The 26,709-nt window shown below is 36.3% G+C and overlaps 3 protein-coding genes across 5 annotated transcripts in view; all 3 read left to right on the forward strand.

Annotated features, from left to right (window-relative positions):
- The first annotated feature begins 479 nt into the window (after window positions 1-479).
- Window positions 480-9,304, forward strand: LOC127503295 (beta-1,3-galactosyl-O-glycosyl-glycoprotein beta-1,6-N-acetylglucosaminyltransferase 4-like). Of its 3 annotated transcripts, none has more exons than XM_051876904.1 (3): window positions 480-741; window positions 3,978-4,030; window positions 7,950-9,304. In XM_051876904.1, exon 3 carries the CDS (start codon window positions 7,951-7,953, stop codon window positions 9,199-9,201), a length of 1,251 nt encoding a protein of 416 aa, XP_051732864.1. In that variant the 5' UTR covers window positions 480-741; window positions 3,978-4,030; window position 7,950; the 3' UTR covers window positions 9,202-9,304. The 3 variants fall into 3 exon arrangements, with proteins under 3 accessions (XP_051732864.1, XP_051732865.1, XP_051732863.1); XM_051876905.1 differs by lacking the exon at window positions 480-741 and adding an exon at window positions 832-1,518; XM_051876903.1 differs by lacking the exon at window positions 480-741 and adding an exon at window positions 2,756-3,585.
- A 183-nt stretch (window positions 9,305-9,487) lies between these two features.
- The window catches only part of LOC127503292 (beta-1,3-galactosyl-O-glycosyl-glycoprotein beta-1,6-N-acetylglucosaminyltransferase 4-like), a 30,232-nt gene continuing 13,010 nt past the window's right edge, over window positions 9,488-26,709 (forward strand). Inside the window, exon 1 of the mRNA XM_051876901.1 lies at window positions 9,488-20,951. The gene's annotated coding sequence lies outside the window, so the exon portion shown is untranslated. The remainder of the gene's footprint in view (window positions 20,952-26,709) is intronic.
- Window positions 21,090-25,425, forward strand: LOC127503293 (beta-1,3-galactosyl-O-glycosyl-glycoprotein beta-1,6-N-acetylglucosaminyltransferase 4-like). Its single transcript, XM_051876902.1, has 2 exons — window positions 21,090-21,434; window positions 22,295-25,425. The coding sequence occupies exon 2, from the start codon at window positions 22,296-22,298 to the stop codon at window positions 23,568-23,570; it is 1,275 nt and encodes a 424-aa protein (XP_051732862.1). The 5' UTR covers window positions 21,090-21,434; window position 22,295; the 3' UTR covers window positions 23,571-25,425.

The raw sequence follows: 26,709 nt of genomic DNA on the forward strand, positions 1-26,709 counted from the left end.
TTATTTATTTAGGGAAATTACATTTATTGGAGTTAGCAAATTTATATAATTTTTAATTTTTTATAATTTAATGTCTATATATATATATATATATATAAATTTCCGAATCTTAATTTGTTGTAATTTTTATATGTTGAAGGTGTTTACGTGACGAAGTATATTTCGTTTGATTCGGCAGTATTTTTGTTTAGCCACCAGATGGCGCAAATGGACATACTTCATATAAAAATTCACTCGGCCCAAGAATAAGTTGATACTGACATTCTTGTAAACACTAAATTCAATGCCGTGCAAGCCAATATGATAATTATGTAATAAAGCATGTGCTGTTAAATGAAAGACCAGTTTCTGGTACATTATGAATATCACTCAAATACCATTTTGCCATCAGGTTTTACAGTTTGAGGAGATAGCAGTTAGAACCTTTGCAGGAAAAACTGGTCTGGACAAGTTCCCCTCAGAGCAGATGTTTAAGAGCTTATTCAAAACCGAAACTAAAACCGTTATACCACCATCATGTCTGTGATATACAAGCCCCACATTCACATGGAATAACAATGTATGTTCTCTTCTAATAGAAAAAAAGAAGCATTGAACGTAATTTGGACAAAGGTATTGTATTCATGACAGGGAAAAAGTGTCCCAATTATCCTGAATTCATGTGAACCTACGTGACCGAAAAAAGAAATAAGCCGGAAGTTTGACAAGCAACCAACTTTCATTTCACTGACTTCGAAAATGGTAAGTATTTTGTTCACCACTGGAAACTAGAACATTCACTGCAGTGTGTGTGTGTGTGATATCTCCTATTCCAGTGCAGGGCTATGCAGATAATGTCCAGATCGCTTCTAGAGAAGACAGTATAGTTAAAAACATGCTGGCCAGAACAAATTATTTTCTGAAGTGGTCAGGTCTGGAGATTAAAGACACAAATGTGTGTTTCTCATTCATTTCTTAAGAATACAGTACTTAGTGAGGACATTGTCATTTTCAAAGTAAAAGCTAGATTACAAGTTCTTCCTACTAGATTTAACCTTTCCATCTGGTTTTCTACAACACTGCATATTTTGAACGGCTGCCATTCTTACAAGGGAATGTACACAGCACGCCATGACAGAATAGTAGACCTTATAGTGAAAGACATATCAAATTATCTCTCACCTTCAGTAAGAATGTATAAACATTCCTGTATAAAATCATCCATGTTCCAGTATTGCAATAGTAACTCTGAAACCTTTTCACATCTGTTTGCTAATAGACCTGATGTTGTTGTGATTAATGAGGAGTCTAGAGAAGTGTTTGTTTTGGAGGTTGTTTGCACTTTTGACTTCAGTAGGGAGGAAGCCTTTATAACTAAAGTAGTTAAATACCAACCACTCCTAAACACCATTTCAGAGATAGGTTATCGGCCCGATTACTTGCTTTCATATTTGGCAGCTTAGGACATACACACAGGCTGGTACTAAAGGGGCTTCAACAGCTTGGGATGCCCAAAAAAAGGGCTAAGCGGTTAGCAAGGTACTGTGCTCTGTCTGCTATTATAGGCAGCCGCCATATATGGCGGAGGCGTTGTTACTTACACTGACAGTTATGCTTAATATTGTGATGATCTGCTGAATGCTACTGGTCCATGATTTTGTACATGTATTTGACTGCATCTATAATATTTATGTCCCTGTGGATTATTTCTCTTAAGTATACTGTTAAAATGTGTTTGTGTGTGTGTGTGTGTGTGTGTGTTAGCTTTCCAGGTGGTACTATTTCTAAATAAATCAGATTGGAAAACATTAAAAAAATAAAAATAAAAATAAAAAATAATTTTTTTATTTATATACACACAATACAAATATAATACCAAACGAGTCCTCAGTAAAAACAAAACGTTGAACAATGAGGATTAAGTTGGTGTCATATAGTCACTGTATTTCCTTTTCTTTTATTTATTGATTTCATGTAAGCTCCACCATTTTGCCCATAACATGTTACATGGTTTAACGCATCCTTTAACAAATCCAAATACATTGTCCCACAGCTATCAGATGTAAAGTGTAGGGGAATTTTACAGTTAAAGACCCAAAAGACCAGATATGATGAATAAAGACCCGGAGTCAAAGTTAAAAAAAATAATAAATTGAAGAAAATTTTACTGAAGAATAGTTTGCAGTTTCATCAGCAGAAGCCAGCTTCAAGTCTCACAAGGAGTTTGTAGGCCGCTCTGCGTACATTCACATTTCCACAACAATTATACTCTAACAGAGTCAACTAACTACGACATTACTTCAGGTTGAATGATTCTGATTGGCTAAGAAAAATAGACAAATTTGGTAATCTTCCACACATGGACAGATAGTCAGAAGCATATCTCTGGATTTAGGTACTGGATGTCCTTTTGGGTTCATGACATGGCGTCTGCTGGTTTCAAGCAGAGTGCCAGTTGTCCACCAGTACAAAGGACCTGCACAGAACACTGTTACACATGTTTCAGAGCTTCTTCAAGGTTGAAGTTGATCTGAGCTCTGCTCTGAGGAGGAAACTTTCCCAAAACATACTGATAATATGTTCTTTTCTCTCAGTGAGAGGTACAGACAATATTCAAAATTATTTTTTAGTGTTTGAAAAGGAAAAGTAATGCTTTAACATACATTGAAGAAGTCATTCAAATAATTTAACAGAAAGATAAATGTTGGTTAATAACTTAAAAGATATATATTGAAGTGGCAGTGGATTCCAGAATCCACCCCTTCAAAAGTAATCAGTGTTGGGGAAAGTTACTTTTAAAAGAAATGCATTACAATATTGCGTTCCTCCCTAAAAAAGTAACTAATTGCGTTAGTTACTTTTTATGGAAAGTAATGTGTTATGTTACTTTTGTGCTACTTTTTCTCATCTGGACTGGGCTGTTTTATTATATAAAAACGTTCTATTTTTGGCAAATGTAAAGGCCCTTTCACACCAAAAGTGAAATGAACAAGCCTCAGGCTGGAGGAAATGCACATTCATGCCAGAAGAATAGGACGCAGGAGAAGTAAATGAGTAAATGCATGCCCACATTTAGTCTAAAACTAGTCTAGAATAACCATCATGTTTACACAGCGCACACAACACCTCTGCGCTTACTCCCGATTTCTCTCAACATGGAAACAGAGCTGTCAGTCAATAAATGGGGAAACAAAGTAACTTGCGTTACTTATTTGAAAAAGTAACTCATATTTTGTTGTAAATTTAAAAGTAATGCATTACTTTATTAGTTACTTGAAGAAAGTAATCTGATTACTCACGTTACTTGTAATGTGTTACCCCCAACACTGAAAGTAATGCATCACAAACAATCAAAAAAGACAACACTGAAAAAAAAAGTTTAGCTAGACAAGATATTGTAGCCTACATTGCCCAACATTTTCTGTCAGACATGTGGTTAATCAGTAGGCTACAGTAAGTGGGAGGGACGTGAAAACAAAGGCAACGAACTGCTCAAACTCTCCAAGCATCACTTTTTATTGCCCCTACATTAACTCCACCATAAGCAAAAACAGATGTTTATAGTCATTTGAAAGCTGGATCATTGCTAAAGTTCTTGCAAAAGAGGTGAGTTAAGACAAGAGACTTTATTGGTTGAATATTTTACAGCCTTCTGAATGCAGGTTATAGATAAACATGGTGTATCTTCTAAATGCTTATCTTTAGGCAAAACGTGTAATTGTTGTTTCTATATAAACTCAACTTCATATGGCAAAGGTCTTTTCTGAACTCAGTGTATGTCATCGTTCAGGAATTTGTTGTTGCATCTAGCAGTGTGTTTTAAATAGATTTGGAAAGGGGAAGCAGTATGTGAGATGTCAGCAGACCAAGTGGATTTTGAAACATGCCCTTGAATACTTTTCTTTGAGCTGTACTGTCTTGGATTTGTGTAAATCCTTTGTTAAGTTTGTCATCTGTCGATGTGGAATTAAGACTTTATTTTTTTTTACTTACCACAGCTCCAGCATCTCACTTCCTATATGTTTGCGGATGACGTCGATGTAACGGCATAGTAAGTGTCACCATGTTATAATTCAGTTAGGCTATAGCCTATATCCTCTTGTTTACACGTAAACTGTAATACACTAATAACGTTTAATGTAAAGAAATGTATGATTAAATATTTATAAGTAGCCTGCTACATTCATTTGCAAAAAAAAATGCCATTCTCAATTTACGCTGTCAACGAAGTCTAATCGTTTTTAAATTATATTAAAATTTACTTGGCTTTCTACTTTACCTCTGACTGCATTTATAAATGTGCGAAAGCGATCAGATATAGCCTATATTGACACAGAGTATTGAAGCACTTTACATATAGGCTCCAGTGATTTACCTCAGGGGCTGTTGTCATGGGAGAAGAGGAAAAATGCTGCAACGAGTTAATTAAAACCACATGAAACTAACGTAACTGAAGTTAGAAGTTAGACTGGGTCACTTAAATTTAGTGTGAACGTGTGATGTGCGCGCGCGAGTTATAAAATGTGTTCTCAAAGAGTTCTGCCACGAACATTAAAGGAATAATTCACTCAAATTAAAATTCTTTCAGCATGTAGCTACTCACCCTCATGTCGTTCCAAGCCCGTACGACTTTCTTTATTCCTGGGAACACCAAAGGCAGAATTTTAGGAACTTACTGACCGTCGCCATCTTATTTTACATATGCCTACTAAACTTCAAAAGTTCATTCTGCCTAACATCTCCTCTAAGGGTTCCACGGGGGGGATGAACAACGTGTGAATCCCAATTCACACGTGGGATGAACAACGTGAGGGCGGGTAAACGATGCAGGTTCATTTCTGTGCAATGCAATGACACCGACCCAACCTGGGCTGTACTGACAAATATAAAACCAGGCTCGAACGAGATATATGGATTCTTCCAATCTCTGTCTGGAGTATGGAAGAGCAAGTGGTAGCCTACCCTAAAAACGACTTAAAGGGTTAGTTCACCCAAAAATGAAAATTCTGTCATTTATTACTCACCCTCATGGTGTTCCCCACCCGTAAGACCTTCGTTAATCTTCGGAACACAAATTAAGATATTTTTGTTGAAATCCAATGGCTCGGTGAGGCCTCCATAGCCAGCAATGACATTTCCTCTCTCAAGCTCCATTAATAAAAAACATATTTAAATCAGTTCATGTGAGTACAGTGGTTCAATATTAATATTATAAAGTGACGAGAATATTTTTGGTGCGCAAAAAACAAAATAACGACTTATATAGTGATGGCCGATTTCAAAACACTGCTTCAGGAAGCTTCGGAGCGTTATGAATCAGTGTATCGAATCATGATTCGGATCGCGTGTCAAACCGCCAAACTGCTGAAATCACGTGACTTTGGCGCTCCGAACCGCTGATTCGATACGCTAATTCATAACGCTCTGAAGCAGTATTTTGAAATCGGCCATCACTATGTAAGTCGTTATTTTGTTTTTTTTGGCGCACCAAAAATATTCTCGTCGCTTTATAATATCAATATTGAACCACTGTACTCACATCAACTGATTTAAATATGTTTTTAGTACATTAATGGATCTTGAGAGAGGAAATGTCATTGCTGGCTATGGAGGCCTCACTGTATGGGAGTAGAATTGTAGCAAAATTCCAAATAAATAGATTATGATCCACAAATAAATGTAAAGATATTCACAAAAAATAATCGTATGCACAGATTAATAGAATGAGGTCCACAAATATATGTTAGGAGTTTCACAAAAATTTATTAAATTCACAAATAAATAAAAAGATATTTGCTAATAAAAAAACATATTCACAAATATGTTTTTATGTCACAAGCACAACTCTGCCTGCATTTATTTGTGAATCACCACCTATACATTTGTGAATTGCTTTCTGTGCATTTGTGGATCGCTGCGCGCATTTGTGGATCTCTTTCTGCGCATTTGTGAATCACCTCGCACATTTGTGGATTCTGGAACAATTCTAGCGTCAAGACTGCAGACAAATCCACAAATAGGTAGACTCCACCCACGACTACTCAAGCCAATCAGATAACGGCCACGTTGCGCTGACCAATCGCAGCACACTTTCGCTACAACCAATCACGTTTTGCTTTACAATCGGGCCGGTCTCGTCCTGCATTGGCTTAGAAAGGATGTAGAGGGTTCTTAAACAATGGTACAGTAAAAAGAGGTTTAAAATTTATATTTCGTAAGACCATTAGACTGTGTGTCAAGCCAAGCCAAACTATTATATTTTATGCGCCATTTAAAAATGCCAGAGAAACAGTGCTCTCTGTTATGGGAACAACAAAGGTATAAAGCGTCACGTTATTCAAGATTGAACAGAAAGCCTCAATAGCTATTAACTTATCTAACTGGATTTAACCTTGTGATAAACATGCGAGTTTGCAAAATAGATTAAACTGTCGTCACATAACAACAGCATTTCCCAGTTTATCAATCAAACACGGACGGATATGAGCAGCAAACCAGCTATTAAACATTAACAGACCCTTAAATAATATTTTAAACATTAATTAAACGTTTTAACGTTACCATTGTTTGTAGAGAAGATATAGACTTTTTAAATGTGACAGGTTATTGAATTACATAGCCTATAGATTATGCATTTCAGTTAAAAATAAAATGTCCAGCAGTCAAACACTTGATCATGCAAATATTTCAGATGAATCAGACTTAATAGTTTTTTTATTGTAAAAGTTATTTACAGCATCCAAAATAAATACAAAAAATGTATTTTTCAGCATTGCAACCTCTTTATTTGCATGATCCAAAACCATAGTGATGCCGAGGCTCGTACTGTTATCATGATGCTCATTCAGGCTCATATTTGGTATTTTACATGTGCAAGTTGAACGGGACATCCGTTTACTGCCACTGACTCGTCATTTCTCACCGTGCCGCTTGTAGACAGTATAGCTTCATGTACATGGACACTAATAATGTAATCCGTTTGTTTATAATGATTATAATGCCTTATTTGCTGCATTGCGCCATGCCGTGTCGCTCGCGTCAGGTAGAGGTGTTATAGCTGGGGATCTGTGAATGATCATAATTCGTGCATAGCCTTTATCCCGATTCACTGATCCTGATGGCAATATAAAGAATATACTCCAAAAATCTTTTGTGTAGCAGACCCCGTCCGAATGATGGCTGAAACTTTACTAATGAGTTTCATGAAGTTTTATTGTACATTAGCTACCATGAAATGTACGTTTTTAACTCCAGATAATCACTGTAAGAGCTGATGCCTTTTCAGGGTTGCTTAACAAACTGGTAAACTTTCTACCCGTAAGAAAACTCAGATGAACAGTAATAATGTGCACGACACGTTCTCTTGTTCATTACTGCAGTGATCAGTAACACTCAGACCATAATACCCGTCAAAATAAGAGAGTTCCTCTTTGTAAGACGGATAATGCAGACCTTATATATAACTACACCCACAAAAATATGTACAAAACAAATTAAAAGATTAATCACAATAAAATCTGTTACATTTTGTAAACGGGGTGTTTTTATCACACAAACAGCTTCAGCTCAATTCCCGCCCCCGATTGTATAAGCAAAACATGATTGGTTGTAGCGAGAGTGTTCTGCGATTGGTCAGTGCAACGATTGGCTTGAGTAGTCGTGGGTGGAGTCGACTTATTTGTGGATTTGTCTGCAGTCGTGACGCTAGAATTGTTCCAGAATCCACAAATGCGCGAGGTGATTCACAAATGCGCAGAAAGAGATCCACAAAATCTCTTATTAAATCTATCCACAAATAGATTTAAACTGGGTGAGTGAGTCTAAGCCCCGAACATTATCAGGAAGGCTTCCTTTAGTGGACTTTAGATATCCAAATGTGTGGCAGCACTTTGGCATACACAACATCAAATTTATTGATGCATTACATTTGCATGAAGTTTACTAACATGAGCTTTTATTTCTCCCTACAGAATGAGAAGACTGTGGCTTCACCGCAAACTGAGAAATGTTATATTTATCTTTTTAACACTGGGACTTATATATTGTCTTATAATCATAATTTTAAGACTAAATAAAGGAGGAGGATTGTCTGAAAGGCTGCGACTGACAGTAAAATATGGCATTAACTGTACAGCAATATATGAAATGGAACCTGTGGAAGTGGGCAAAACTTTAGCCATCCGCAAGCAAAAAACCTATGTAGGGGAAACTGACCAGACTATCGTGAATGCCACCTCTGATTGTGATTGGTTTGTTGTGACACAGGGCTATGCTGGGATTCAAGGCACTGAATTTGAGCGTGAATTTCCTCTTGCTTACTCTTTGGTTGTTCACCAGGATGCAGCTCTTGTGGAGAGGTTGCTCAGGGCCATTTATATGCCCCATAACATATATTGCATACATTATGATCTGAAGTCTTCAGCTGACTTTATTTCAGCAATGAAAGGTCTGGCCCGCTGCATCCCCAACGTCTTCATTGCCTCAAAACTGGAGAGGGTTCAATATGCAGGCATCTCACGACTCAGAGCGGATCTCAACTGCATGTCTGACCTCCTAGATTCTGAGGTTAAGTGGAAGTATGTCATCAACCTGTGTGGTCAGGACTTTCCACTGCGGACAAACGCCGAGCTGGTGTCGGATCTAAAGGAGCTGAAAGGCAGGAACATGGTGGAGAGCAAGCGGCCTGGAGGAAAGAAAGAGCGCTGGAGTGTTCATCATATGCTGAAAAATAACAACTCTGAGTACTACGACAGACCTGTCAGCACTTCTGAGGAGAAATCTCCACCTCCTCACAACATTGAAATGTTTGTGGGCAGTGCGTACTTTACTCTCTCAAGGGAATTTGTGGTTTTTGTTCACTGGAGCTTCCTAGCTAGAGATTTCTTGGCTTGGTCTGAGGATACATACTCACCTGATGAACATTTCTGGGCGACTCTGGTTCGTGTGCCTGGAGTACCAGGTGAGGTGCACAGATCTGATCCTGAGATCTCAGAACTGATTAGTAAAACTCGTCTGGTGAAGTGGTCATATTTAGAAGAGAATCTATACCCACCCTGCACAGGAGTCAGTGTGCGAGCTGTGTGTATTTATGGTGCTGCTGAGCTCAGATGGCTCCTAAACTACGGCCACTGGTTTGCTAATAAAGTAGATCCAAAAGTGGATCCTGTTCTTACGGAATGTTTAGAGGAGATACTTTTAGAAAAGCGGCCAAAACTGCAGTAAAATGATCTTATTTTTATACTGGTGAGACTTTTGGATTGGTGAAAAATAGATATATTGTGTTTTTTGGGAAACCAAAATAAAGTTACTTTGAGTATGAAGTATACTTTGAAAATGCACTTTTTATTGTGTTGTAAATTTCTGTATAATTATTAGCCAGCATGAAGTGCGATTAGCAAAACAGCAATAGTTTTTGGGTTTGATGTGCCAGTCCTCAAAATCTTCTAGGTTTATGAGACACGTCAGTAACATAATGAGACAAAATGTGAATTTTATTAGAGCAAAGTGAAGGAGCGCAAATATATTTACCCATTTCATTAAAAAAAAATATTAAAAGTTAAAGCTGCACACACAAAAAATTCTCTCTGAGCAAAGGTTAAACACAATTACAAAATGGCAGGGAAAACAATATGTATTTTTTTTTTTTTTTCAAGCTTTTACAATCAAACTTACTGGATCATCTGTGTCCTTAGATCAAGTTTTAGATAGATAGATCACACTCTTTTTGCTGATTTTAACATAAAGTAAATAATGAAAAATTTCCTTTTGGTAAAATAAAAAAGAATGCTCTTTATTTTTGCTTTTTTTTTTTTTCAGATGAATATTTTTGTACACATTTTTCTGCACAGTTGGGGTACAATCCCCAACTTTATTTATTTCTTTTTTTTTTAAATCCTTTAAAGGGTTAGTTCACCCAAAAATGAAAATTCATTTACTCACCCTCATGTTATTCCAAGCCTGTAAGACTTCGGAACATACAACTTCGGATATTTTTAATGAAAACTGAGAGATTTCTGTGCCTCCATTGACTGTCCACGCAACTACCACTTTGATGCTTCAAAAAGTTGATTGTCAAACTAATCCATATGAATTGAGCGGTTTAGTCCAAATTATTTGAAGAGACGCAATCGCTTTATATGATGAACAGGTTTAATTTTGGCTTTTATTCACATATGGATCTCGGCCGTTTTCCTCTACTTGTTGCCAATGTTTTTCTGCCACCACAATGCATACTGCAAGGGACATAACTGTGATGTCTTCTTCTTCTTCATTTTATTAGCGGAACCAAATCTTGAGCATTAATGCCACTTTCTGTTAGCATGATCGGGAGACTCTAACTACTACCCCTCCCCCAGCCAACAAGAGCCATTGCTCTAGTCAGCGCATATGGCAAGCCGTTTTAGTTTAAAAAGTTCCCAGCATTACTGAATGTAATTGCATTTTAACTTGTAACAATTAAATTAGAGAGTTCTAAAAAAAGAATTCTTACTAGTAAAAATACAATTACGACACGTAATGCTGGGAATATTAAAGCTAAAACGGCTTGTCATAAGCGCTGTGTTCAGCTCCTCTGGCTTCTGCTCATTACTCCCCCAAGCCAGAGGAGGATGGAGAAGAAAAACAACAACAACAGCAACAACAAAAAACCTTATATCCTGTTAATTAGAGATGTATTCCCCAAAAAGTTTAACAATGCTTCTCTATTATTACTTGTTCTGGATTTAATAGGTACTTCAATGAGATATCATTCACATCTTTCCTCCTCATTTCTTCTAATAACATTACTCTTTCTTCTATGTAGTACTTTTTGCAATACATAATGACGTTTTACTGTTTCATTTCCTCCACACCATTCACAATGAACTGTGACGTCTGTCCCCATATGATCTATTTAGTCGGCTATTATCATGATCTGTGTTTTTTTTTTTATTAAAAACTGTTTGACAGGGTAAATGTCAAGGATTCATTTAAAAGCCTAAATTTATTTTACTTTGTGAAGATTTTGTTTTTGTTGTCGCATTTCATCCACTCATTTTGTCCACTCAAAATCTACCACATTTTTAAAATGTTCTGTTTTGTTCCGCCGCCTTCTCGGTATATGGAGCACTCATTGCTTACTGAAACAGAAAGACGTTTTTGCTTGTGCGCCAGATTTAAATGTAGAAAGCGCTAGATTTTTTGATAGAATTTTTTTTTCACACAAACATTTGAATGGCTTCAGACGAGTCTACCTAGAAAAACTTACATACATTTATGTGTAATACAATGTATTTCATAGTTACCACAAAAACCTCTTTTCAAAATGTGTCTGTCAAACAATTTTCTTGTCTTAAAGTAAATCAACCAATCAACACAGTCTATAATTACCTCAAGATTAAATAATCACGGCAGGATTAGGTAACCTGCACTGAAACATTTTTGAGCAAATCTATTCAGAAAATGATTGTTTCCTGTAATTTTGCCACCTAACATATTATAAGAATAATCAAGAATAAAGGTAGGCGTGACCACATTCCATGAGTGTGACACCAGTATTATGATGATCATTGTGAGATATATAAGCAGGAAGGACCTGATTAAAATGCAAGTTCAAAAAAATTCAGATTCTCCATCTGATAGCCTACTCAACACCACCTTACTTTTTTAATAATTTCTTGTCAAGTAGTCCACTAAGCACAAAAATTAATATAGTCAGTTTATTTGCATGGACATTTAGTAGTGGGGATGCATTAGTTGTAACATGTATGTTCTGATTTAGTTTCGTTTTCACTGTGTTTCCTGTTATGGTTTGCCTGGGGCACGTTCAAGCTCAAACCGTTTTGCTACGGTTTTCAGGTTGAAGGACATGTTTCCTGGAAACGGTGTGCAACGGGTTTGAGGCAAGTTTTCTCTTGTTTGGTGGGTGTGTCAAAAATATCATCAATCAGCATCAACATACATATAAACCACGCGGTATTAAAGAAACAGCTCGTATATGTAATTAACATCAAAATAAATTCACAAGAGCAAGTATATTGTTTGCACATGTTTATTTACATTAATAACTTACATAATAAGAGCACAAGTATAGATCTGGAACTTCTTTAAGTCTGTCTAAATATCATTTAGTAATTGCAATGTCTTCTGGTCCATATCCTTTCCTTAGGAAGGTGTGCTAGACGCTGATTAATGTAACATAAAAATACTATACTTATATATTTTGCTATTGTATTGTGAAGTGATACTTTCATAAACTTTTATAAACATAAAGGCAAATGTTGGATCACAACAATCTCTAAAAACGCGCTGTATTCTCATCTCGCGATTGGCAATGTCTTCGAGGAGCGCCAATGCTGCCATTCTGCCTTTTGCAAACCACTGCATTATAGGCCATTTTCTAGCCTAGATTAGTCTAAATAATTTACACATGTGGAATCAAAGTAGGCCTATACATGCTAAATAATTTAACTTTAATGCCATGTAATTACACTGTAAAAAGTATTACGCTATATCTACTCAAAATTGTGGCAACAGATTACAAGCAATATTAATTAAATTCAACATATAAGAATTGAGTTAGAATTAATCAAATTAATTCCTTAAAAGTCAACCATTTAAAATGTGTAAAAATAGCAAACACCATTACAAAAACCACAAACTGACATAAAAAGCAAGAAGTCAAACTGGCCAACTTAATGAAACACTGATCACCATAATGTTGACCAAACATTTTCAATAAAATCAACATCAACATCTAAACCTCTGATAATTCTTGTGTTTCTTTTGGCTTCAGTGATTCTACTTGTTATCATCAGGTGTCTTCAATGTTGGCAATAAAAAATAAAGAGTTTTTAATTCATCTTTGACATCTGTCTGTTATTCAGATATTTTTGTTTAAATTTTACTTAAATTTTACTCGTTTTAAATGGTTGACATTTAAGGAATTAATTTGATTCATTCTAACTCAATTCTATTTGTTGAATTTAATTAATAATAATTATTAATTATTTTGAACAAGTATTTTGTAAAGTTATTTTTTCAGGCTATTTTTAAAACGTTTGCTGCATGGTTAAGGTACGCTAAATATCAGTCAAAACTGTGTTGAGAAAAAAACCCAGAATAACAGACCAGTGTGTAAAACACTTAAACATATTTTAAAGAGTCTTTATGCCACAAACTTTACATACTTCACACACTTTTGAAAATCCAGCGTTTAGCTGATTCTGATAAGCGCTCATTGTCACAGTTGTAAACATGACGGTGTTCTTCTTCCATGAGGGGGTTTGGCATCACAGCATCTTTGTTTCCAGTCAGACTGTTAAAGAACATGACACACGTCTCCCGGAAATCCTGTAGAATTCAACCAATCAGATGACGGCTTCAATTTTGTGTGCCATATGCATCAGACGTTCAACTGTCTATGGGCGTGACGTCTGAGGCTGAGACTACCCCACACCCTGACAGACAGTTTTTCACGACCAATGATAAAGACCTTTCTCCACGCCACTACCTTTCGTCACGCCCATTACTCCAACCTGCAGATACCCACACTTGCATGTGACGAGTCTCCAGGAGAATCATATGCTAGCCAGAAGAGAACACGTTAGGGAAATGCTAACTTTAGCCTGCTAGCATTGAAAGCATATGATCCCACCCTCCCTGCAAATCAACGTCCAAAGCCACGCCTCCTCCAAAACACATGAACGCGCACAGACCAGGGGCCTCACTTATAAAGTGTGCGTACACACAGATTTGATCTTAAAGTGTGCGTATGCTTAAATCCACGCCAACACTCATATTTATAAAAATGGTCTTTGACGTGGAAAAGCGTCACATCAGGGTCTGAGCAGACATAAGCACTTTTTTCCTTGTCAGATCACTGCAGGTTTTTGGAAATCTAAGCTATTCTTGCAGCTCGCCATTCTAAATTAAAGGATTTGGACGATGACTGGTGATCTTTTTTTATGTTAATGACATTAATTAGGACATTAACACTGTTGCCAGTAATTTACTGTTGATTGTACAGTTATTTGCTGTAATCTACAGTATGTTACTGTAAAGATACCATGCACTAAATTAAAACTCATTACCTCATTTCATTTGCAGAAACCGACTGCCTAAATTGTCAGACTGACATTTAAATTTGCAAACTAATATTTATTACATGTTAATAATGTGAGCATATTATTACTATGAACTTATTTCATTAGTCCACTAAAAACATTTCAAATAAAGAAATTTTTATTGCATCAGCAGCTACACAGTCACCATCTGTTAAATAAAACAGCATGCAGCATACCATCAATGTTTCTTGATCTTCTCCTGCACTTAAGCACATGGCTCTACACTTCAGCACAATGTTGACCGACAAAATATACAGTATATAAGTATATAACAGTATATAAGTGTTTTTTTAACTTACAGTTTGTTACTGTTAAAATACATTTTGTGGGTGTGTCTTTTTATCTTACACATTTAACCCTTTCAACCCCACAGGAACATCCTCTAGTTGCCACACTACAGAGTAAAAGTAACATTGATGCTGTGTTGCAGCGAGATAATTAAGTTATTATGTAAGTGATGATTGAGCATTAATGATGAACACCTGCTGTTAACAAAGAGAATCTGAGGAGAGGAGATGAGGAGATCAGTGTTTGCTTTAGTTGAGCTCTTGACCCTTGACTTTTTATACATCAGTTTTTGTTTTTTTCTTTGGCTGCTTAAACTATTTTTGGAAACCACATTTGTTATGGAAGAAACAAATGTGGAGGAAAAAAAAAAAATCATTGAGTGCTGATAATTATGTGTTGATGAAGATATAACAATCACCTAATCTCTTGATTCATTGAACTCATACTGTGTTTAATCCCTTGTTTCATTATTAACAGACTAAAATTTTACATTATTACCATTGTGAAACTACAGCAGGAGTTCCAACAACAATCAGTTAAAAAGATCTTTTTAAACACCATGCACAAAAAAACAGTTGCAGCATTATTTAGACACGCAGATATCAAAAATCAGCACATCAATCTCAAAAATGGTGGCAATAAAAAGTAGGGATGTAGGGAATGTAGGGAATAGTGAATGAGGGTGTAGGGTGTGATTTGGAACACAGCCTCTGAGTGTCGAATTTGAGCGCTGTTAATGCTGCGTTCCAGGCAGGTTTTTGAGCCCGTAAGTCACGACTTCAAGGACTTTAAGGATTACACTTACATTTCTGATTCCATATGTTCTTCAGGTTCCAACTGATAAGTATGAGCATAATCATCATAAGTATTAGTATCTGTATCTGGCACATGCTGATCTGGTTGAACAACAGTCAGAGCAAATGTTTGCTTCTCTGTTGTTGTGGCTTCACCCAAGGCTTACAATCATGGCGTACATGCCACAGTAATAACAAACTATTTCTTGGGCTTTGTTGTTGAGTCAACTGTGGATTCACTTCTGCTTTCTGGTCATATACTTCCCCTGAGATTTCTTCCCTGTAAACATAGCAGTCTCAGTTTTAACCGTGAAACCTCCAGATGAGTCTAGTTCCCTAACTCGCTTCACGTATTGCATCTATATCCATGTCGAATAAATTGGTAGTTGTAATTCTGATAAGTTTCGCTTGTTTGCATTGCATATTATTCACGAAGGTATTTATGAGTCGTATGCTCTCCAAACGCTCTAATGAAGGTCAATTGTCTTGAAAAGCTCAGAGGGAGAGTCCCAAAGTGCCCTAAGGACTGTGGAGAGATCCCATGATGGAACCAAACAAGGGTGGAGAGGAGTTAACTTTTTAGCCCCTCTGACAAACTTAACAACCAGATTATTTTCCAAAAGATTGGCCAGCCATCAGGATGTTATTTGTCACAATGACTCCCATGTATATCTTGAACATAAAGAGAGCATACTCACAATCTCCTGCAGAAACATAAAAACTGACACAATTTCATAACTAACACTGTACTGCAGAAATCAATTAGAATCAGGGGAAAGAAAAAAAAAAATGATATGAGCAATCAGCATATGAATCTCAACAATGGTGACAACAAAATATTCAGACAATCAGATCAACTCTGGACATCACAAAAAGCTACTAAAACACAGAACAAAAACCACATCAAAAAATAAAAGAAAATAGAATTAATAAATAAGAAAATAATAAGACAAATCAGCTGCATAATTTATTTATGCTGTGATGCAGGCTGGGAGATTTGTACTATTGTTCCCAGCATGCATTGCGGCATGACACTTTTGATTGTCACCATTGTTGAGATTCATGTGGTGATTCTTGATGTCTTTGTGTGTCATCTTATATTTTTATATATACATTTCATATATATGTTCTAATTGATTTCTGCAATATAGTATGATCTCATGTTGTAGTAGTGCATGGTTTATACTTTTATGTGTTTGGGTTGTTCTTTGATGTAACAGTGTTGTTTTGGTGGCATGAAAACGCAAACTTTTGGGACCGATGTTGTTATTTCTGTGTCAAAGGCAAAAGTGTGAAAATGTATGGAAACATACATGTTCAGTCTATCCACCTTATCTTTCAATGTGGAAATAGGGTGTTTTCTGTGAATGTGCAAGAGTTCCGATTTATTAGCCACGATAGGGAAATAATGAGAAGAATATCAAAGTGCAGTAAACTGTAAAAATAAGGTGGATAGGCATGCGAGAGGCGAGTGCTCTGTAAAAGAATGCGTATATGCGCAGGCATCGCCAACTACTTGTTTGGCATGCGTAATACAGCGTTTTTAGTCGTTTGCGCGGATCTGTGTGAACAAGGATAGTTTTGATAATGTTGTCATCTTTACAAAGAAAAACTTTTCCACTTTTAGTACATTGTTGTCATGTAAATGTACCCTTAGTGTTAGTTTTTCTCTTGCTGCCGAAATTTTGATGAAGAGGTTGTCAGCCATCATCTAATGGTCTAATCTTACACAGAGAGGTTTTTTTTTTTGATCATGTAGTAATGCAGTTAACGCAGTTAACATTAAAAAGTCAGAGTCAAACTGCTCAACAAATCTGGAACAAATCTGACCGTCAAAAAAAAAAAAAAAAAAAAACGGCCATCACTGAAATCTCGTAACCGAATAAAACAGATGTCATTAAAATCTTATAACCGAATAAAACCGACCATCATTGAAATCTCGTAATGGAACAAAACCGACTGTCTTTGAAATCTCGTAAAAGAGCAAAGGAACAAAACCGACCATCTTACAAAACCAACTGACACTGAAAACCGACTGTCATTGAGATCTTATAACCGAACAACACCAACTGTTATTAAAATCTCGTTAAGAAACAAAGCTGACCATCATTAAAATCTCGTTAGGAGACAAAAACAAGTGGCGCTGAAATCTCGTAATGGAAAAAAACGGCCATTATTTAAATCTCGTAAAGGAACAAAGGAACAAAACCTACCATCATTGAGATTAAATAAAAACCGAAGAAATAAAGAAATAAATAAAACTGACCATCGTTGAACTCTCATAAGGTCTGGGACACACTAGACAATTTTAAAACTGTGGGAGACCACAGACATTATGACAGTTTCAACCGATTTTTAGGGCACAAGCACCGATGGTGTGAAGACCCTATTGGAATTGCTCAGTTTATTATTATTATTATTATTATTATTATTAGGGCCCGAGCACTGATGGAGTGAGGGCCCTATTGTAATTACTCAGTCAATTCTTCTTCTTCTCCTAAATAAAATCACATTTTTGAGGGCCTAAACATGCTCGAAAACTCATGAAACTTTGCACATGCGTCAGAAGTGGTGAAAATTTATGTCAGATATGGGTTTCTGAATTAGGTGTGGCAAAATGGCTCGATAGCGGCACCTACAAAATTTCAATTAAGCGCCTTTCACGCTATGTTTCACATACAGGTATGAAATTCGGTAGACAGATGTAACAGCCCAATACCTACAAAAAAGTCCCTGGGTGCAAAATCTGAAAACCCAACAGATATTTTGAATTTTCTCTGCAAAATTTTAGCAGTTTTTGCCATTTCCAGATGTTGTACTTTAACAAACTCCTCCTAGAGCTTTAATCAGATCAACATCACATTTGGTCAGTCTAATCTAAAGGCCTTTGCGAAGTTAAATTGCGAAGATCTTGAGTTTTCACTGAAGGGCGTGTCTGTGGCGGCCTGACAAAGTTCGATGTTTCGCCATGAAACAGAAAGTTGTTGTAACTCAGGCATGCAGTGTCCGATCTGCCCCAAACTTCACATGTTTTATTAGAGTCCTGGCCTGAAGACATCTACATGCCAATATCAGTTGCAGTCATAGAAATTACATGTTTTACACTGTGATTAACTCCTCGTAGAGATTTAACCAGATCAAAATCATATTTGGTCAGTCTAATCTTAAGGCCTTAACAATGTTAACTTGCGAAGGCCTTGAGTTTTCACTGAAAACTCATCTGTGGCGGCCTGACAAAGTCTGATGTTTTGCCATGGAAGAGGAAGTTGTTGTAACTCAGGCATACAATGTCCGATCTGCCCCAAACTTCACATGTGTGATAAGAGTCCTGGCCTGAAGACATCTATATGCTAATATTTAGATAGTCATAGTGCTACCTGCTGGCAAGGAAATGGCATGCTTTGCACAGTAATTCACTCCCAGAAACACGTTTGTATATGCCATGAAATACCAAACATACTAGAAACATGTTAAATCATGCAACACTTGGCTAAGTGCTAATGTATGCAATTAACGCCACGAAACAGGAAGTTGTTGTAACTCAGGCATACAATGTTCAATCTGCTCCAAACTTCACAGTTTGATAATAGTCCTGGCCTGAAGACATCTACATGGCAATATTCAGTAATAGTTAAAGCGCCACCTGTTGGCAGCAGGAAGTGGGGCACGTCGAAATGACTTTGCCATATTTCAACTATATTTACTCGCATACATGCATGTCACCCACTATTCACTGTTTTCCTAAGGTCACCGGGTGGTGGTGGCCCCGGGTGCGAGGGCCCTTTCATCGCTGCTTGCAGCTTTAATTAGCATTATAACTCTCTGAACACACACACTAGATGATTTGACCGGACCACGAGACCACACACCTGTTGATTGCAGGAACGATTTCATAGTGACATGAGATCTCGCAGAGACTCGTGAGATTAAACGTGACTTGAGAAAAAAATCAAATGGAGAATAATCAACGTTGTCAGCTGGTGTTCTACCACACGTTCTGCTTTACAGTGGAAAAACACAACAGAAAAAATGGGATGTGTGTAATCTTCTTTCTCAATACTTGACTTTTGTGGCATGTTTGTGGCTGCCAAGTTTCAGCTATAGAATCATTGAAATCTCATTAAGGAACAAAACCGACCGTCATTGAAATTTCATAACTGAATAAAACTGACCGTCATTGAAATCTTGTAACAGAACAAAACTGACCATCATTGAAATCTCTTAATGGAACAAAACCAACTGTAATTAAAATCTCGTAAAAGAACAGAACATACAGTACTGAAATCTCATAATCGAACAAAACCGACCATCATTGAAATCTCGTAACGAAAAAAAATGACTGTCTTTGAATTCTCATAACAGAACAAAACCAACTGACACTGAAAACCAACCGTCACTGAGATCTCGTTAGGACACAAAACCAAGTGGCACTGAAATCTCGTAATAGAAAAAAACTAATTTATTAAATCTTGTAAAGGAACAAAACCGACCGTCATTGAAATCTCATAAACCAGCAAAACCGGCCGTCATTGAAATCTTGTAATGGAAGAAAACCAACTGTCATTAAAATCTCATAACAAAACAAAACCGTCAACCATTGAGATCTTATAAAGGAACAAAACTGACTGTCATTGAGATCTAGTAAAGGACCAAAATCAACCATCATTGAAATTTCGTAAAAAGAAAGGAAAAAGGAACAAAACCGACTGTTATTGAGATCTCATAAAGAAATAAAACCGACCATCATTGACTGTCTTTGAAATCTCTCAGTTGGTTTGAATCCTTGTATCATTCGTTCAGTCGTTTTTTGATTTAATATTTAAAGTAGAATTTTTTTTTTTTTCAAAAAAACAAAAAACAAGAATTAAACTTAATTTTTCATCTTTTTTTTTAATGAAACAAACTTGTAACGAAACAAAACCGACCATTATTAAAATGTCATAATGGAACAAAACAGGCCATCACTGAGATCTCATAAAGGAACAAAACCGACCGTCATTGAAATCTCATAGTGTAACAAAACTGATAGTCATTGAGTTTTCATAAAGGAATGTAACTGACTGCTATTGAGATCTCCTAAAGGCACAAATATGACCATCATTGAAATCTAATAGTGAAGTGAAACAAGATCTCGCAACTGAACAAAACCAACTGTCACTGAAATCTTATGATGGAACAAAACCAATTAGAAGATTAAAAAAACACACACAAATATGATTCAAAGGTGACACACAAAGACATCAAGAATCAGCACATGAATCTCAACAAAGGTGACAATCAAAAGTGTCATGCCGCAATGCATGCTGGGAACAATAGTACAAAACTCCCAGCATGCATCACAGCATGAACAAATTATGCAGCTGAATTGTCCTATTATTTCCTTTTTATTATATTTTTTGCTGTGGTTTTTGTTCTGTCTTTTAGCTTTTTGTGATGTTCAGAGTTGATCTGATTGTCTGAATATTTTGTTGTCACTATTGTTGAGATTCATACTGTGATTGCTCATATCTGTGTTTGTCAGTGTAGTTTATTGTTTTCTGCTATCTTCTATGCAATCTTCTCATGAATCTCTACTTGCTCTTTTTGTAGAATTGTCTGCTCTCCTGGATTTAACATTGCCAGAAGCTTTCAACCACCAGATTTTCACAATTAGTTGATGAAATAACATTGTAGGCCTTTAAATTTTAAAGAAATTACAGATTCTTGTTTCATGTGATAGCATTTTAAGCTGATTTTAATCAGGAAGTTCTCTATAATTGTATTATTTATTAGTTATTTTTGTAAATAGGTAGGCTATTTATTGAATTTTATTTCGTGAACCGCTACTGATCTCCCACCGTCAGAAACATAAATCGGCACTTATGACTGCATTTATCCTTATAAAATCCAGCCCTTTTGACACTTTTGACCTTAAGCTGCTATAGAGAGATAGCAACAGAAGTGGAGTAAAAGGAAAAAGGTCTGATGAAATCCTGTAGAACAGGTTGTGAAAGAATTACCTGCATATGTGCATCTGATAACTGTGTACGCACAAGGTTGTCGACAGCCTGTCACTTTTGTCACTTTGATGAGAGCACCGACCGCCATTTGGGAAGTTGTCTTATTTTAATTGAGTCTAGACTGTTCAGTTGTATATAATTTTAGGAAAGTCTATTTTGTGATCCTGTAGGTCAGATGCAGTTGTTTATATTGCTCTGAGTGGAGTAATTTCATGGTGTCCTTTATATGATTTGTGTGAGTTTCCATGTATAGGAGGAGGAACTCTTGTAAGGTAAGCATCGGTTTCTCTTTGTGAGAAAATTACTTATAATCTAGTATGTTTAAAAATGATTAAGCATAAAAATAACACTAGCTACATTTATTAGCTATATTACTAATACAAGATTTTACATTTATAATCTTTCTTCTTTCTTTTATTTTTATTTATGGTTTGTAGCAACTCATAATGTAATAACTGCACATATATTCTAAAAAATGCTGGCGTTAAAAATAAATCAAGTTAGGTTAAAAATGGACAAATATTTGACCCAACCTGCTGGGTAGTTTTATTTAACTATTGATTAAAAATTACTATACTGCTCGTTTAAAATGAAACCAAAATAGGTTGGGAATGAACATTTATTAATATGTTGAATAAGTTTAATAAATAATAATTAAATAATAAACATTTATTAAATTGCTAATTAATAAATGTTCACATTTGATTATTAGCGTTGCGTCTAGTAATTATGTGTCTGATTTTGTCAACATATTTTGGGTTCATTTTTGGCCAGCCATCTAGTAATTTTTAAAAAAAGTTAAAAAAAAATTGTCCAACAGTTTGGTTAAACATTTAACCCTTTAAGCATTATGGTCCCATATGGGATTCTTATTTCCGTGGCCCTGGGAGTACAGTCCCACATATGAGATTTAGGGATGAGTTCAGGTTGATGGGACACTTTTTCCAAGTCATCTCAATAGCAAAAACGTCACAATCACCCTGAATTCACCTTACATGTCTGTAAAATGTAACTTATTTAACTTTCTTGTTCATTGATCTGTTCATAAAAGCAACATCAAAAGCTCATTCTTGTTTCTCTGTTTAAATTACAATGTGCATAACTTGTAATGTGCCTTTCTTTCTCCCTACAGAATGAAAAGATTGTGGCTTCACCTCAAACTGAAAAATGTCTGTTTCGTCAGTTTTACACTAGCAATCATTATATGCTGTTTTATGATCATAATTTTAAGAGTAAATGAAGGAGGAGGAGGACAGGAAGCAGGATTGTCGGAAAGGCTGCGGCTGACAGTAAAATATGGCATTAACTGCACAGCAATATATGAAATGGAACCTGTGGAAGTGGGCAAAACTTTAGTCATCCGCAAGCAAAAAACCTATGTAGGGGCAACTGACCAGACTATCGTGAATGCCACCTCTGATTGTGATTGGTTTGTTGTGACACAGGGCTATGCTGGGATTCAAGGCACTGAATTTGAGCATGAATTTCCTCTTGCTTACTCTTTGGTTGTTCACCAGGATGCGGCTCTTGTAGAGAGGTTGCTCAGGGCTATTTATATGCCCCATAACATATATTGCATACATTATGATCTGAAGTCTTCAACTGACTTTATTTCAGCAATTAAAGGTCTGGCCCGCTGCATCCCCAACGTCTTCATTGCCTCAAAACTGGAGAGGGTTCAATATGCAGGCATCTCACGACTCAGAGCGGATCTCAACTGCCTGTCTGACCTCCTAGATTCTGAGGTTAAGTGGAAGTATGTCATCAACCTGTCTGGTCAGGACTTTCCACTGCGGACAAACGGCGAGCTGGTGTCGGATCTAAAGGAGCTGAAAGGCAGGAACATGGTGGAGAGCAAGTGGCCTGGAGGAAAGAAAGAGCGCTGGAGTGTTCATCATATCCTGAAAAATAACAATGAGTACTATGACACACCTGTCAGCACTTCTGAGGAGAAATCTCCACCTCCTCACAACATTGAAATGTTTGTGGGCAGTGCGTACTTTACTCTCTCAAGGGAATTTGTGGTTTTTGTTCGCTGGAGCTTCCTAGCCAGGGATTTCTTGGCTTGGTCTGAGGATACATACTCACCTGATGAACATTTCTGGGCGACTCTGGTTCGTGTGCCTGGAGTACCAGGTGAGGTGCACAGATCTGATCCTGAGATCTCAGAGCTGATTAGTAAAACTCGTCTGGTGAAGTGGTCATATTTAGAAGAGAATCTATACCCACTGTGCACAGGAGTCCATGTACGAGCTGTGTGTATTTATGGTGCTGCTGAGCTCAGATGGCTCCTAAACTACGGCCACTGGTTTGCTAATAAAGTAGATCCAAAAGTGGATCCTGTTCTTATAGAATGTTTAGAAGAAAATCTTGCAGAAAAACGTCTGAATGTGCAGAGTAAAGTATAAATAATGGATTCTCATCCTGGAGTTCAATGTAATACTGACTGCCTGGTTGCATAAGTTATTCTCTGTCGCCCCCTGCTGTGTACAAAGCAATAGAGCATGAGTTGGCTTTTTGAACCACCAATGGGTCTTTTCTGGTGCAACTTTCCAAGGTGCATGGAAAATACAAAAAAAAACAAAAAACAAAAAACCCATTAATAAGCCAACCAGCAGTACTTGTGGATGAATGCCCTTCTGAAAATGATGGGGAAACCTTTTGTCACTTAAAAGACTGTATTACTGAACAATTAAAAGAGGTGATATAACAAATCCAGTACAGAAATATTTTAAAGAATGTAATCATATGTGCTCTTTTTTGATTATTAGCACTGAACACACAATTGCCAGTAAAAAGAGGTGATATTGACCAAATTCTAAAAGGAAGATAAGCATTTTAGATTTTTATTTTTTATTTTAAAAGTGAATTTCCTACAGTGATACTTATAGAGCTGGGTCTAAAAGAATGTTTATGACATTTTAAATTAAAATATGTGCGTAAAATATGTGTACAATATGTGTACACTCATGACATATTAAAAAGCAAGAGAGAGAATGAGAATAAATAAAGGTGTGCGTTTGTGTGTTGTAAAGTCCAATGTGTGTATGTGCGTGCATGGGTGGGCGTGGGTGAAAAGAAATCTGATTGGCTAGTTTAGTTTCTTCGCTTTTTTCACACATGAAAATGGCATTACAGAGTTAATGTTTAAAACATACTCAAAATTAATAAATGCTCTCTAAAACAGCTAAATTCGATTGAAACATTTGCAAAAAGGCCTTAAACTACTGAGTAGGGATGGAGAAATTAAGCCTCTTAAATCTTTAAAGCTTTTCTCTAAATGTTTCGGGAAAAGTTCCAAAGCATCAAGAGTGTCGAAAACAGTGCCATCTTGTGGCGGGTAAAATTTACAGCAGCCATAAACCTGAGTGCGCATCTCTGTTGTTTTATCCGTTTGACGACGCTAAATGTGTTTAGTTTTCTGATAATATAATTCACATATTAACCTTCAACAGCACAGAAAATTTTCTTAAGCCCTATGTTTAGTAAATTTTTCTTTAAATGCAATTCCCTTGTAATAACCAATTAGAAAGTTCGAGAAAGTACCAAAGAACAGTCCAGTAAGGTGTTAGAGTAACTATCAAGCACCATTTAAAGGTGGGACGTCCTGTTTTGACACATGGCCACAGGAGCACATGGTGTGAGAAGGCAAGATTATTTGCTTTAGTAATTCTTATTTAAAATACATAAAAAATATGTGTGTGTGTGTGTGTATGAAGGTGTAGAGAAGCCTTTTGTCAGGTTTTATTAAGTTTTTTTATTTTGCATGTTCAGAAATTCAGTTTTTCTTTTCGTTGCCTCAGGGCAACGTTGTGCGATAAGGGGTACTTTTCGAGAATGTTTTGGACAATACCTCACATTGGCCATAATGTGTTATATGAAGGGAAGATGCAGGGTTCCTGGGTGTGCAGGAACACCCAAAGTGATGTGAAAAAATTGTAACATACACCTCTATTTCACAGCAGAGAAGAAGTGCTTTTTGAAGTTTCGTACGGAGTGAAATCTTATTACATGAAGTACATTATATGGCGTGACACACTACATGACACAGACCTATGCATGTATCAAATTAAACATATCAATGTCTTTCAAGAGTTTTTCTATTCTTCATTACTGATTTCTTGACTTTTTTTTTTTTTTACATTTGATTTTGATGATAATTTTCTCTATGATTCCGTACCATTGTTGCAGGGCAACGAAAAAATATTTTAGGGTTGTCAAAAAATGTTTTATCAATAAAATGTTCCCAAATGAACCAAAAAATGATGTGGAATATTTTTTTCCATGTGCCATCAACATGTGTGCAGTAGAGGGTTAAAGTTTGGCATTAAATTAAATGTAACAAAAACAATAATTATAATAGGCGAGTGCTCTGTAAAAGAATGCGTATATGCACAGGCGCGTAGTCTTTCTTTACAAAGTGACATCGCCAACTACTTGTCTGGCATGCGTAATACAGCGTTTTTAGTCATTAGCGCGGATCCGTGTGAACAAGGATAGTCTTGATAAAGTTGTCATCTTTACAAAGAAAAAACTTTTTAATAATTGTTTGTTATAGAAGCATGTCACCATTGTTGAGATTTATATTTTGTTGTCTGAGTTAGTCTAACAGGTGTTGCAATTCAAAATGCTTAGTGTACAATATAGAATTACAGTCTCGTTATAATTCAAAATTATATAATGAATGAATTCTAGATGACACCAGACAGTTATACAATGATTATATCTTTATCAAACAGACACCATCATCAGCTTTTCTTTCCACAACCAACACAGTCACAGCAGCCAAAGTACAACTAGTCAAACTGCACAACTAAAGCAAACACTGACCACCATAATGGTGACTGAAATGAAGTCAAATGGTTTAGTCAAAAGTGAAGCTGGTAAGGCTGTTTGTGGAGTTGTTTAATCCTCCTCTGCTGAGATCTTGAAAGATTTAATTCATGTGATAAGATTTGGTACTGCATATTTATATATTTTTTTAACATATAAGCCAGTGGTCTCAAACTCAGTTCCTGAAGGGCCACAGCCCTGCAGAGTTTATAGCTCCAACTCACACCTGCTTGGAAGCTTCTAGTAATCCTGAAGACCTTGATCAGCTGGATCAGGTGTGTTTGATTAGGGTTGGAACAAAACTGTGCAGAGCTGTGGCTCTCCAGGGATTGAGTTTGAGAACACTGATATAGTACATACACAGCAATATATAAGGCACTACACCTTTTATAAGTTTTGAATTTTAAAACTACATATATATATTTTATATTTAGTTAACAATAACACAAGCACACCTGCATGTACTAAACCGTTCACCAAAAAACCAAACATAATCTTTCATATCTTTAGATAAATAACATATGTTTGTAAGTATTTCAACCTAACCACAGGCTCTACTCTTCAGCACAATGGTAACCCCAAAAACTCAGACATACCAGAAACCATTTTAAATTCCAAAATAATAGAACATTAAACACTAACAGATCTCCCCCTATATTAATATTGAGCAAAACACATTAAATAACACTTAGGGGCGGTTTCCCGACAGTGTTT

The sequence above is a fragment of the Ctenopharyngodon idella genome, chromosome 21 (assembly GCF_019924925.1).
Source record: "Ctenopharyngodon idella isolate HZGC_01 chromosome 21, HZGC01, whole genome shotgun sequence".
NCBI lineage: Eukaryota > Metazoa > Chordata > Actinopteri > Cypriniformes > Xenocyprididae > Ctenopharyngodon > Ctenopharyngodon idella.